Source organism: Ranitomeya imitator, chromosome 6, assembly GCF_032444005.1.
Source record: "Ranitomeya imitator isolate aRanImi1 chromosome 6, aRanImi1.pri, whole genome shotgun sequence".
In the NCBI taxonomy this organism is placed as follows: Eukaryota; Metazoa; Chordata; class Amphibia; order Anura; family Dendrobatidae; genus Ranitomeya; species Ranitomeya imitator.
Window position 1 is genome coordinate 475,196,336 of NC_091287.1, and position 15,440 is coordinate 475,211,775.

Sequence of the window (15,440 nt, forward strand, 5' to 3'; positions counted from 1 at the left end):
TGCTTTCATCAGAAAAAAGTACTTGGGACCACTTAGCAACAGTCCAGTGCTGCTTCTCTGTAGCCCAGGTCAGGCGCCTCTGCCGCTGTTTATGGTTCAAAAGTGGCTTTACCTGGGGAATGCGGCACCTGTAGCCCATTTCCTGCACACGCCTGTGCACGGTGGCTCTGGATGTTTCCACACCAGACTCAGTCCACTGCTTCCTCAGGTTCCCCAAGGTCTGGAATCGGTCCTTCTCCACAATCTTCCTCAGGGTCCGGTCTCCTCTTCTCGTTGTACAGCGTTTTCTGCCACATTGTTTCCTTCCAACAGACTTACCATTGAGGTGCATTGATACAGCACTCTGGGAACAGCCTATTTGTTGAGAAATTTCTTTCTGGGTCTTACCCTCTTGCTTGAGGGTGTCAATGATGGCCTTCTTGACATCTGTCAGGTCGCTAGTCTTACCCATGATGGGGGTTTTGAGTAATGAACCAGGCAGGGAGTTTATAAAAGCCTCAGGTATCTTTTGCATGTGTTTAGAGTTAATTAGTTGATTCAGAAGATTAGGGTAATAGGTCGTTTAGAGAACCTTTTCTTGATATGCTAATTTATTGAGACAGGTTTTTTGGGTTATCAGGAGTTGTATGCCAAAATCATCAGTATTAAAACAATAAAAGACCTGACAAATTTCAGTTGGTGGATAATGAATCTATAATATATGAAAGTTTAATTGTAATCATTACATTATGGTAAATAATGAAATTTAACACTATATGCTAATTTTTTGAGAAGGACCTGTAGAACTGAATCCACTACTGGTTATTTTACCAGCTCTGCTAAATAGGACTTTTTCAGCTGTGCAAGTTAAAGATAACTTTATATTACAAAATTGTGCTGAAAAGTTAAAGGGACACTGTCACCTGAATTTGGAGGGAACAATCTTCAGCCATGGAGGCGGGGTTTTTGGGTGTTTGATTCACCCTTTCCTTACCCGCTGGCTGCATGCTGGCTGCAATATTGGATTGAAGTTCATTCTCTGTCCTCCATAGTACACGCCTGCACAAGGCAAGATTGCTTTGTGCAGGCATGTACTAAGGAGAACAGAGAATGAACTTCAATCCAATATTGCAGCCAGCATGCAGCCAGCGGGTAAGGAAAGGGTGAATCAAACACCCAAAAACCCCGCCTCCATAGCTGAAGATTGTTCCCTCCAAATTCAGGTGACAGTGTCCCTTTAAGACATTGCTGTAATGGCGCTGTCATGTTGACTACATTGATATATTTGGTGAAAAAATCTGCTTTGTTGTTCTTCTTTAATCACCATTTGAAGATTTTTGCTAATTAGATATTGATGCACAGTGAACTAGGTCTTCTCCTCCCTTGTTTGTGATTTCCCGATTCCTCCACTTGCCTCTTTGTATATCAGGTCGCTGCTTTTTCAGTTACCAGCCTCCTCTGTTTTGAAATTTCAACAGTGATCTGTCATTCAAAGACCGGTGGCAGGTGGAGAGGCAGGGGAATCACAGACAGGGAGGAGAAGACCCAGAACAGTCCGACCCCTGTGCACTGAATTCTAATTAGCAGAAAACTTCAAATGGTGATTAAAGAAGAACAACATAGCAGATTTCTTCACCAAAGATATCAATATAGTCAGTATAGCAGCACCATTACAGCCACATCTTTACACTGCAAAATCGTGCCAAAAAATTCAGTTATGTTATCAATATCTCATGAGAGGGGTACCCCCACTGATCAGTTCCAAATGCCAGCGGCAGCAGACACTGTACTGTTGATGGTGCTGTGCGGTGCAACTCTGCACCTAAGTACATGTGCCTCCTACTTATGTTGCCTAAATACAATTGCTGCCAGAGCAGATTTCAGCTGAATAGTGGGGAATACAGGGTGTTGGACCCCCACCAATTAATGACATTTCCTACGCATAGATTATCAATGCGCTTGTATGTAGCGCACTTTGAATCTCGTGTACCTCAGGGCAAAATCTCCAACAGAGCCCTAAACTATCATGGGTCATAATAGTATTGGTCTTCTTATATGATCCAAAGGGACCTGTTCAGCCCCCTCTAGACTTAAGAGTCCAAGTGCAGCTGCAACTTCTGCTCCCACTATAGTTACTCCCCTGGCAATCAGAGCTGAAGCATGAAGACAATAAATTACTATCACTAATTACATAGAGGAAAACAGAAGATATTTCTATCTAATAAGGTAATAGTATATCACCTCTACGACACTTATTTATGATGAGAATCAAGAGACCATTCACTTCATAACGTGGTAAACTCCATTGAATTTTTTTTTACAAACAGATGCATTTTAGCCCGACAACTAGCGATCTTTTATCACCTTCAGTCCTCTATTCGTATATTAGCAGATTGATATAGCAAAGTTTCAGATACACATATGATAAGTAATATTATAATGTCATTACTTTACAGGTTGTTTGATTACGGACATGGACGCGTTCCACCTCCTCCTCGCGCGGTCATCCCTTTGAAACGACCACGTATAGCAGTGGCAGCGACACGTAGAGGCAAAGGCATTTTCTCTTTAAAAGGAGGATCAAGATCTGCCTCAAGCGGCTACTCAGCAAGATGTAAGTGCCTGTCATTACTGTGTTAGGTAATCATTGCCATTTCAGCAATAATATTGTACATGGAAATATGGCATGAAAGAAATTACAGCAAATAAAAAAGGAAAAAGCAAGTGAAAGAAAATGAAATTCAAAGTGAGCATGTTATAGAGAATTCTGATGCTAAAATAAATCTCCACATTTTATTCTAATTTTAGACTCATATATTTTTACACTAGTTGTTCTTCCAATAAAAATACTTGCATATTTCATCAAGAATAGCGTAGCTCATGCCGGTCTCGATGAAGATGCGTGTTGGAGTCAGAGGCGACTGATTCATTAAGATTCAGGGGCATCTGAAAAGTGGTGAGCGCCTCTATGGACCAAAACTTGTGAGTGATGTAAATCATAGCGCATCATGAATTTGACAAGCAGGCATGACCATGCCCCATTGTGCACCTTTCCCACCTCAGCTCTTCTCATTTTGGCATAGTTGGCTTAAATTGGTGTGAAAATGCCAAACGTTGGAACATTTTGGAGCAAATTCGTGTTGCACACAAGTTTAGTAACTTTTTAAAACGGTTTACACCAAAATTCTGACGTAATAGCTCTGGGGAACTGGAGTCATAGACATAGACAGTGTTTAGAAAGCTTGAACTTGATGGGCCCAGGTCTCTTTTCAACCTACATAACTATATATCCAGAATAATTTGTGAATAAAAAGTAATGCACTGTAATTTATCTCACTAAACCTGGCCATACATATGAGATAGCTGTCAGATGAAATATCTTTTGTCTTACAGCTATTTTTCGCAACCTCTCCATACACAAGGAGGCTCATTCCTGTCTTCTCTATGAGAGAGCCACTCCCAGATACATCTGTTGGTGGCTTTATTTCCCTGTCAAACAAAAGGATTAGGTGAGACTTCCACATGCACTGTAGATGGTCGGCCAAACCTCCTTAAATAGGTGGGTTTGGGCAACTTCTATGTAATATGTAAGGGGACCACAAGGCCGTTTTCAGTTGTGTTTTGGAAACTCTTACTGCAAGAGTCTTCTAAAAATAACAGACAAAATAACAGAGCAAGACGCCTAAATTGTCCTGTGAAATGGGTGACACCCTCATTGAAACTGGACTGACTACAATATAGTCAATAGCGTAAGTCATTCGCCATTGGAGTACATCATGTGCTGAGCCTGGCACTGCTGTGATTTTTGTTGTTCTGCTGTTATCGTGGAGCATTATTGATGCTCCATAATATGGAGTATTATTGTTTTTTAATGTGATGAAATAAAGACTGTTTTTTATTGAGTTGATACTTTATTCTGCACACGATATATACTGGTGTTGGGGGTCAGTAAAGTATTAAATTATAGTTATAATTACATATCACAATGCATGGACAGGACATGGGTTTCCTGACCTAAACTTAACAGCCTCCAATATATGAGGCTGCTGAATTTGGGTCAGGAGTAGTGAATGATGAGCGAGTATACTCGTTACTCGGGTTTCTCCAGAGCATGCTCGGGTGGTCTCCGAGAATTTCGGCGTGCTCGGAGATTTAGTTTATGTCGAAGCAGCTGCATGATTTGCGGCTGCTAGACAGCTTGAATACATGTGGGGGTTGCTTAACAAATAGGCAATCCCCACAAGTATTTAAGCTGATTTGACATAAACTAAATTCTCCGAGCAGACTGAAATACTCAGAGACCACCCAAGCATGCTCAGAGAAACCCGAGTAACGAGCATACTCGCTCATCACTAGTTAGGAGATCTGTGGCCGGTCCATGGATTGCGGTTCGATCTTGGACTGCAAAACACGGTGTATGAATCCGGTCTTATGTGTTATGGGCCCATGTGCTGGGTCTGGTTCAATCAGTGTATTGCCAATGTGGAAAATAAAGCAAGCATCGTGAAGTCCAGGCTTAAAGGGACTCTGTCACCTGAATTTGGAGGGAACAATCTTCAGCCATAGGGGCGGGGTTTTCGGGTGTTTGATTCACCCTTTCCTTACCCGCTGGCTGCATGCTGGCTGCAATATTGGATTGAAGTTCATTCTCTGTCCTCCATAGTACACGCCTGCGCTGTGCAAGATTGCCTTGTGCAGGCATGTACTACGGAGGACAGAGAATGAACTTCAATCCAATATTGCAGCCAGTATGCAGCCAGCAGGTAAGGAAAGGGTGAATCAAACACCCAAAAACCCCGCCTCCATGGCTGAAGATTGTTCCCTCCAAATTCAGGTGACAGAGTCCCTTTAATAACTTGTATCCATACCCTACAAAATATAATATCTGCAAACATCAGAATGATTTTAATAACATTGGCCTAGTAAATCTCACCTAAAAAATTATCTTTTAGAAATCTAAAAACTACTATTCATGGTCTACTAAAGACTGAGAAATAAAAGCTATATAGGTCATCGTCACTGCTCAGACATGAGTATGGCTGATTTCACTTGAACAATACTCATAAGAATATGTAATACGCTATTCTCTTTTGTTTTTCTATTTCAAAGCACAGTCTTGATTTTTTAAGCCAATTTGGCCATTTTTTTTACATAGAATTGTAATGTTAATTCTGTAACCATTTTATCGAAGTAAAACAAAACAAATTTGCATGAGCAGTTAGGGTACCTCAGATGATTGAGTAGCAATATGTGAGCTGTGACAAATTCTTACCCAACAGATCACTGAGCTTCAGAATGAAATAATAGCTGTAAAAATTTTTGATCACCCATTTGTGTACAATAACAAATTATATTGTGGTACCGTGTGAGCCAGAAAAATCGATGTGAATACTTTTCTGCCCACTGACGACAAAGTATTCTAGGAGTGATACCTTTATTGGCTAACCAGAAAATAATGTTTGCAAGCTTTCAGAGCACAGAGGCTCCTTCTTCAGGCAAGTATTTGTAATCTTGCCTAAAGAAGGAGCCACTGTGCTCTGAAAGCTTGCAAACATATTATTTTCTGGTTAGCCAATAAAGGTATCACTCCCAGAATACTTTTGTCGTCAGTGGGCAGAAATGTATTCACATTGATCACCCATTTGCAAGAGAAAGTGATGATCGCTATTAGATCGCTCTCCTGGCCTGTCAATGGTGGCAGAAGGAACTGCAGGTAATATAATCTTTATAATTTCTTGCAACAGAAGGAGTCTATAGAAGGTCTTGTAAAAATAAACAATTAAATATAGTTATAATTTACAGCATATTATTATATAAACTTGTGTTACATCCATAAATGTTACATTATATAAAAAAATGAAACTTTCATTCTTTTGACTCATTAAAGAGAACCTGTCACCAACTCAAATGGCCAGTTTTTGCTCTTATTTTATTCCCACTGTTCTCCTTGGTATTCAGTTTTTATTTATTTTTGTGTTAGTTTTTTAAATTGGCCATACAGTTCTAGAGATATGTTTTTTTTAGTTACTGCACATTTTTATGGTTTTTATTATTTAAAATATTCTTTATGATTGAAGTAATAAATAGTACAAATTTAGATTTTTATTATTTATTAATGCAGTGCAGCCCAAATACACCCCTACCCCACCCAGAGATTGATGTGAATCATGCCCCTTTGGTAAAGACTGCATTCTGTAAAGCAGTGAGGGAGAATTTAAAGAAAAAAAGTTTGTTAAAATTATAAAAGTACATTAAAATATTGGGATATAGAAGTAAGAGGCATTTTTTTGCAGTAATTTTTCTAAGTTTTCTCATGTGCTTAGCTATCAAAAAAGGTTGGTGTACTCAATGACAGTTCATTGGGATAAATTACAAAAATTTGATTACGGCATGATTTGACAGGGATTTACTGTGATTATTTAACCCATGTCCTAATTTTGACACAAAAGTATAATAGCAAGCACCCAATGGTGCATTCATAACAGTGACAGCAAAAAACATTTCTTATTTAGTATATGTGCACACAACAAATTTTTCATTTGTGTCCGCTCCAAAACCTGCCTAAAGAAGAGCATAGAAAAAATTAAAAAGAATTAACATACTGTATGCATTTCTATGTAAAAACGACTTGTTGTACATATGTTCAGGCATCTGAGGGTTCTTTAACCACTTAAGGTTTCCAAAGACGCCAGACAAGTTAAAGTCACGGGTCCATTCTTGCTTTGAAATCAGTGTATAATTTTAATATATAATAAAATTGTAATACAAGTCAATGGGATGGCTCAAATGGTGTCTGGAAGACACCCGGGTATCTTGTTGAGAGTTTTGCCAGCGATTTCATTTGAAAAACTGCTAGCGGCTTCCTTATTGTGGAATGGAATTCAAAATATCTGTAAAACGCTAGCAAAAAATATGCTACAAAACCAATGTGAAAACACTTAAAAAACAACACCAGTGGTTCAAAATATCAAGAAAGTGCTGATAAGCCAACAAAAAAATGCTAAAAAAGATGCTTCATCAAAAAAACGCCATCATGAACACATACGCTTAAAATGGAGGTCACAGAACCCTCACAGCTGCAGAATCCCTCTTAGGCCAAGTTCACGCTACCAGTATTTGGTCAGTATTTCACATCAGTATCTGTAAGCCAAAACCAGGAGAGGAACAATCAGAGGAAAAGTATAATAGAAACACGTCACCGCTTCTGTTTTTTTTACCCACTCGTGGTTTTAGCTCCCAAATTCTGATGTGAAATACTGACCAAATACTGATCATGTGCTTGTCTATCAGTGATAAATGCGGTGTGCCAACAATGGGTGGTTGTAAAAATGTAACGACCATCAGGAGATATGGCTCACGTGTGCCACAAGTTCACCATCCATGGGATAGAAGATGTTACCGAAAGGTAGACCAAAAGTGAGCCTCTTATGTAAGTTAATTATTCTGTAGGTTTGTAAAGAGGATGGAAACATACTGTAGAGGACCTAATCTCAATAATATGACTGAACCTGGGTACAGATGTCATCTGTTGAATCCCTGATAGCAGTGAACAACAGATTGCGTTCAACAGTAAACAAGTAAAAATAGGACAGATTTTAGGTCTATTGCTACTATAAATGTATGTGCAGCTATGACAGGATACAGCCAGTGGCTACACGCAATGAGTAATGGTGACCTAACTCAATTTCCCAGAGAACCTGGCATGAATTCCAATGTCACTCCCTCCTGGCATTGAACAAGTCACTTTGTTTTTTATTATAGTTCCCGAAATACTGTAGTTCACTTGCGGGGAAACTGTGCCAGGGCAAATGTAACTAAATCAGTCTCTAAAACTATGTGCACATCATGCAAGAGTGAAGGCAAAACAAGCGTAAAATTCTTTCTTACTCTGTATGTATGAAATATGATAAATCCACTTCTGCATTTAAAATGGAACTGGTATTTTCAGCAAATTTTGCATAAATCAATAGTACAGGAGAATATAAGAAACTTTGCGATACACTATAGAGAGGAATCTGCTTATTTCCCCAGTTATCACCCACTTCTTCTTCTTCTTCTCCTTCCCCTGTCTCCTGGACATCTCCTCTACTTTGAAAAAACAGCTGTAATCCATGCGGTTCAAACAAGACAAAATGCAGGCGATGAAGCAATCCGTTATACTCTATGGGGAGGAGGAGTCCCAGGAGTCAGGAGCAGGAAGAAGAAACAGGCAGAGGAAGGCAAAATCATTGTGCAGAGCTCTCTGACAATTATTTTATTTCACATATGAACTTGATTTAGATCAATAAAGCTCAGCTCTTCTGTCTATTGCCCTCCATGCTGCTGTAGGGCCTCTTTGTATGCTACAAAATTAACGAAGAGCAGGACTCCCTCTCCATATGCTGTGCTGTGTGCAGAAAAGATCCCAGCAGCTCACCTCATCTCTCCACTCCAGCTCCTAGTGGATTTCAATTGAGAGATAGAGTCTGCGGAGGGGAAAATTGGCAAAAGTGCTGAATAAAAGTCATATAATGGCCAGAAATAGTGTTATTCCTTATGAAACACACATATGACAGCTTATGTACTTGAAACTAGAGTTACTCTATAACAGGTCAGGTTGCTACTAGTCCTCTTTGATCTGGTAGTCCTCTTTGTGTTAAATATACTTATTTTGTATAATTATTTATACAGGACTTCCTTCCTGAAACTTCCACCTGATGAAGACGGTTTAACCGTTGAAACGCGTTGTGGTTCAACACTAAAATCCTTGTTTTGGTCTCATTTCCAGTGCTCCTAGGACCGTTATTACTATTTACTGCATTTTGTATCCTCCTAGAAGGTTAACGGCTGGAGCTACGGTGGACCTTTTGCTTTCAATTCTAACTGTGACTCTCACAGCGCTCCCTAGTGACCGCTTTCTTTTCCCTTGAATTTCACTCCAAAGAAAATGTCATGATAATTCTTATAAAAATGTAATGGTTTACTGTATTTTCCTCCAAAAAGAATCATTGCACCAAAACATAAAATTGGTGAGGTAATTACAAAGAGATTGTCCATTTGTCCTTATTTAGCTCACTAGGTTAAAGTTTGTTGCTAGTGATTCCCATGATCCTGAATGGTAGTTTGCATCTGTCTGTGTCCATACCAAGAGGCGCACGTCTCAGCTGTTGCACGTAGCCTAATGAATGAAGTGAATGAACAGCGACCCCTCCCCACGTTACGTGGTTTATATATATATGTCTCACATAGCACCTATTTCTATATATGATGCTACCATCTACCCTGAGCTACGTGTACAAGAATAACCTAAATGTCATATCAGCAAATATACCCAAGACACAGCTGAGAGTAAAAATGAATAACCATAATTAATATTTAACAGTCTGCCACCCGATTTCACTATATAAACTGCATATATTATAAAGTAGGTCTGTTAGACCTGATGCACTTACTGTACCTTTAAAATTCATGTTTACAATGGCTATGTAATTAGTGATGAGTGACAGTGCACTCTAATTTGACCAGGAAATTTGATTCAAAGTTATTACCTAGATCTCAGAGAATAATAAACAAGGGGTAAAAAAATACTCACCTCAGAACTCTGGTACTCTGTGTGTCATCTTTGGACCTTCCATCATTTTCACTCACTCCTGGGACATCCTTTGCCGAGCTTCTGTTGTCACATGATGACATCATAACGTGCATCAACAATGGTCTATTTAGCAAATTAGGGGAATCAATACATCATGACGTTCTTCTGAGACATATTGGACACCAGAAACCTTGGCTCTGAATGAAAATTACAGGAGCGACAAAAAGGATACGCAAAGCACTGGATAGTGGGTTGCAGCACTGAGGTAGCGGGAAGGTATTTTCCGTTTGTCTGTCCCTCTACAATTCAGAAAAACAACTGCCAACCACCATTTTTATAAATTTGCATTACCACAAGTTACAAAAGAATCCAAATTTGTAGAGAATTCAATATGCCTTGAACACATTCAGTCATCTATACTGTATAATTTTTTTTAAAGTTTGCCTGCCTGAGTCCAGCAGTAGATCTGTGCCCATAAAATGCTCATCTTAATACCAGGATAATATAGCCATTATAGCATGAATTTTCAAAGTACCGTATATAATAAAGTATAAGCCGAGAATTTCAGCCCTTTTTTAGGCTGAAATTGCCCCTCTCGGCTTATACTCGAGTCATTCCCAGGAGTCGGCAGGGGAGGGGGACCAGCAGCTGTCTAATCATACTCACCTGCTCCTGGCGTTGTCCCTGCACGTCCCTGGTTCTCCGGGTGCTGGCAGCTTCTTCCTGTATTGAGCGGTCACATGGTACGGCTCATTACAGTAATGAATATGGACCCAACTCCACTCCCATAGGGGTGGATCCACATATTCATTACTGTAATGATCGGTACCATGTGACCGCTCAACGCTGTATATAACAGTGGCCACGTAATATATAGCACAGCCCACGCAGTATATAACACTACCTATGTAGTATATAGCAGCCATGCGGTATCTAACACAGCCCACGCAGTATATAGCAGCCACGTAGTCTATAACACTGCCCACGCAGTATATAGCAGCCACGTAGTATATAACACTGCCCACGTAGTATATAACAGTGGCCACGTAATATATAGCACAGCCCATGCAGTATATAACACTGCCTATGTAATATATAGCAGCCACGCGGTATCTAACACAGCCCACGTAGTATACAGCAGTGTGGGCACGATATCCCTGTTAAAAAAATGATTAAAATAAAAAATAGTTATATACTCACCCCCCTAGGATACACCGAAGCTCCGGCGATACGCGTGCGGCTGCCGCCATCTTCCGTTCCCAGGATGCATTGTGAGACTGCTAAGTCTTCTGGGTAATTTCGCAATGCATCACCGGGAACGGAAGATGGCGGCAGGCACGAGCGGCTCGGCGGACTAAGGAGGGTGAGAATAGCAGGTTTTTTGTTTTTTTATTATTTTTAACATTACATTTTTTTACTATTGATGCCGCATAGGCAGCATCAATAGTAAAAAGTTGGGGACACACAGGGTTAATAGCAGCGGTTACGGAGTGCGTTACCCGCGGCATAACGCGGTCCGTTACTGCAGGCATTAACCCTGTGTGAGTGGTGACTGGAGGGGAATATGCGGGCGCCGGGCACTGACTGCAGGGAGTAAGGAGCGGCCATTTTCTTCCGGACTGTGCCCGTCGCTGATTGGTCGTGGCTGTTTTGCCGCGACCAATCAGCGACTTGGATTTCCATGACAGACAGAGGCCGCGACCAATGAATATCCGCAACAGAAAGAAGGACAGACAGAAAGAAACAAAGACGGAAGTGACCCTTAGACAATTATATAGTAGATTGTAAATTCACACTAAAGGCGTCAAAACTATGAATTAACACATGTGGAATTATATACTTAGCAAAAAAGTGTGCATCAACTAAAAATATGTCTTATATTCTAGGTTCTTCAAAGTAGCCACCTTTTGCTTTGATGACTGCTTTGCACACTCTTCGCATTCTCTTGATGAGCTTCAAGAGTTAGTCACCGGAAATGGTTTTCACTTCACAGGTGTGCCCTGTCAGGTTTAATAAGTGGGATTTCTTGCCTTATAAATGGGGTTGGGACCATCAGTTGTGTTGAGCAGAAGTCTGGTGGATACATAGCTGATAGTCCTACTGAATAGACTGTTAGAATTTGTATTATGGCAAGAAAAAAGCAGCTAAGTAAAGAAAAATGAGTGGCCATCATTACTTTAACCCCTTTACCGCCAAGGGTGGTTTGCACGTTATGGACCGGGCCAATTTTTACAATTCTGACCACTGTCCCATTATGAGGTTATAACTCTGGAACGCTTCAACGTATCACGGTGATTATGACATTGTTTTCTCGTGACATCTTGTACTTCATGATAGTGGTAAAATTTCTTTGATATTGTCCTGCGTTTATTTGTGAAAAAATGGAAAATTGGTGAAAATTTTGAAAATTTCACAATTTTCCAAATTTGAATTTTTATGCAATTAAATCACAGAGATATGTCACACAAAATACTTAATAAGCAACATTACCCACATGTCTACTTTACATCAGCACAATTTTGGAACCAAAATTTTTTTTCTTAGGGAGTTATAAGGGTTAAAAGTTGTCGAGGAATTTCTCATTTTTCCAACACCATTTTATTTTAGGGACCACATCTCATTTGAAGTCATTTTGAGGGGTCTATATGATAAAAAATACCCAAGTGTGACACCATTCTAAAAACTGCACACCTCAAGGTGCTTAAAACCACATTCAAGAAGTTTATTAACCCTTCAGGTGTTTCACAGGAATTTTTGGAATGTTTAAATAAAAATTAACATTTAACTTTTTTTCACAAACAATTTATTTCAGCTCCAATTTGTTTTATTTTACCAAGGGTAACAGGAGAAAATGGACCCTAAATATTGTTGTACAATTTGTCCTGAGTATGCCGATACCCCATATGTGGAGGTAAACCACTGTTTGGGCGCATGACAGAGCTCGGAAGTGAAGGAACGCCATTTGACTTTTCAATGCAAAATTGACTGGAATTGAGATGGGACGCCATGTTGCGTTTGGAGAGCCACTGATGTGCCTAAACATTGAAACCCCCCACAAGTGACACCATTTTGGAAAGTAGACCCCCTAAGGAACTTATCTAGAGGTGTGGTGAGCACTTTGACCCACCAAGTGCTTCACAGAAGTTTATAATGCAGAACCGTAAAAATAAAAAATCATTTTTTTCACAAAAATTATCTTTTTTCCCCCAATTTGTATTTTCCCAATGGTAAGAGAAGAAATTGGACCACAAAAGTTGTTGTACAATTTGTCCTGAGTACTTTGATACCCCATATCTGGGAGTAAACCACTGTTTGGGCGCATGGGAGAGCTCGGAAGGGAAGGAGCGCCGTTTGACTTTTCAATGCAAAATTGACAAGAATTGAGATGGGACGCCATGTTGCGTTTGGAGAGCCACTGATGTGCCTAAACATTGAAACCCCCCACAAGTGACACCATTTTGGAAAGTAGACCCCCTAAGGAACTCATCTAGAGGTGTGGTGAGCACTTTGACCCACCAAGTGCTTTATAGAAGTTTATAATGCAGAACCGTAAAAATAAAAAATCTTTTTTTTTCACAAAAATGATCTTTTCGCCCCCAATTTTTTATTTTCCCAAGGGTAAGAGAACAAAATTGGACCCCAAAAGTTGTTGTACAATTTGTCCTGAGTACGCTGATATTCCATATGTGGGGGTACACCACTGTTTGGGCGCATGGGAGAGCTTGGAAGGGAAGGAGCGCCGTTTGACTTTTCAATGCAAAATTGACAGGAATTGAGATGGGACGCCATGTTGCTTTTGGAGAGCCACTGATGTGCCTAAACATTGAAACTCCCCACAAGTCACACCATTTTGGAATGTAGACCCCCTAAGGAACTTATCTAGATGTGTGGTGAGCACTTTGGCCCACCAAGGGCTTCACAGAAGTTTATAATGCAGAGCCTTAAAAATAAAACAAAAATTTTTTCCCACAAAAATTATATTTTAGCCCCTAGTTTTGTATTTTTAGGAGGGTAAAAGGAGAAATTGGACACCAAAAGTTGTTGTCCAATTTGTCCTGAGTTCGCTGATACATCATATGTGGGGGGAATCACCGTTTGGGCGCATGGGAGGGCTCGGAAAGGAAGGAGCGCCATTTGGAATGCAGACTTAGATGTAATGGTGTGCAGTCGTCACATTGCGTTTGCAGAGCCCCTAATGTACCTAAACAGTAGGAACCCCCCACAATTGACCCAATATTGGAAACTAGATCCCCCAAGGAACTTATCTAGATGTGTTGTGAGAACTTTGAGCCCCCAAGTGTTTCACTACAGTTTATAACGCAGAGCCGTGAAAATAAAAGAATAAAAAATTCCCCCAAAAATTATTTTTTAGCCCCCAGTTTTGTATTTTCCTGAGGGTAACAGGAGAAATTGGACCCCAAAAGTTGTTGTCCAATTTGTCCTGAGTGCGCTGATACCCCATATGTGGAGGAAAACCACCGTTTGGGCGCATGGGAGGGCTCGGAAAGGAAGGAGCGCCATTTGGAATGCAAACTTAGATGGAATGGTCTGCAGGCGTCACATTGCGTTTGCAGAGCCCCTATTGTACCTAAACAGTAGAAACCCCCCACAAGTGACCCCATATTGGAAACAAGACCCCCCAAGGAACTTATCTAGATGTGTTGTGACAACTTTGAGCCCCCAAGTGTTTCACTACAGTTTATAACGCAGGGCCGTGAAAATAAAAAAAACTAATTTTCCCCCCAAAATTATTTTTTAAGCCCCCAGTTTTGTATTTTCCCAAGGGTAACAGGAGAAATTGGATCCCAAACGTTGTTGTCCAATTTGTCCTGAGTTCGCTGATACCCCATATGTGGGGGTAAACTCCTGTTTGGGCACACGGGAGAGCTCGGAAGGGAAGGAGCACTGTTTTACTTTTTCAACGCAGAATTGGCTGGAATTGAGATCGGATGCCATGTCGCGTTTGGAGAGCCCCTGATGTGCCTAAACAGTGGAAACTCCCCAATTATAACTGAAACCCTAATCCAAACACACCCCTAACCCTAATCCCAATGGTAACCCTAACCACACCTCTAACCTAGACACACCCCTAACCCTAATCCCAACCCTATTCCCAACCATAAATGTAATCCAAACCCTAACCCTAACTTTAGCCCAACCCTAAATGTAGCCTTAACCCTAGCCCCAACCCTAGCCCTAGCCCTAACCCTAAACCTAGAAGTAATGCTAACCCTAGCCCAAGCCCTAACCCTAACCCTAGCCCTAACCCTAACCCTAGCCCTAGCCCTAACCCTAACCCTAGCCCTAACCCTAACACTAATGGGAAAATGGAAATAAATACATTTTTTTAATTTTTCAATTTTTCCCTAACTAAGGGGGTGATGAAGGGGGGTTTGATTTACTTTTATAGCTGGTTTTTTAGCGGATTTTTATGATTGGCAGCCGTCACACACTGAAAGATGCTTTTTATTGCAAAAAATATTTTTTGCGTTACCACATTTTGAGAGCTATAATTTTTCCATATTTGAATCCACAGAGTCATGTGAGGTCTTGTTTTTTGCGGGTCGAGTTGACTTTTTTATTGGTAACATTTTCGGGCACGTGACATTTTTTGACCGCTTTTTATTCCGATTTTTGTTAGGCAGAATGACCAAAAACCAGTTATTCATGATTTTCTTTTGGGGGAGGCGTTTATACCGTTCCGCGTTTGGTAAAATTGATAAAGCAGTTTTATTCTGCGGGTCAGTACGATTACAGCGATACCTCATTTATATCATTTTTTAATGTTTTGGCGCTTTTATACGATAAAAACTATTTAATAGAAAAAATAATCATTTTGGCATCGCTTTATTCCGAGGACTATACATTTTTTACTTTTTTGCTGATGATG

General features: G+C 40.3%; 1 protein-coding gene across 7 annotated transcripts in view; it reads left to right on the forward strand.

Moving 5' to 3' along the window:
• Positions 1 to 15,440, forward strand: part of RALYL (RALY RNA binding protein like) — a 1,030,045-nt gene that overhangs the window by 948,487 nt on the left and 66,118 nt on the right. For all 7 annotated transcript variants that reach the window (XM_069731545.1, XM_069731544.1, XM_069731543.1 and 4 more), the window contains one exon: positions 2,436 to 2,593. In XM_069731545.1, the coding sequence (XP_069587646.1) occupies positions 2,436 to 2,593 (158 nt within the window). The remainder of the gene's footprint in view (positions 1 to 2,435; positions 2,594 to 15,440) is intronic.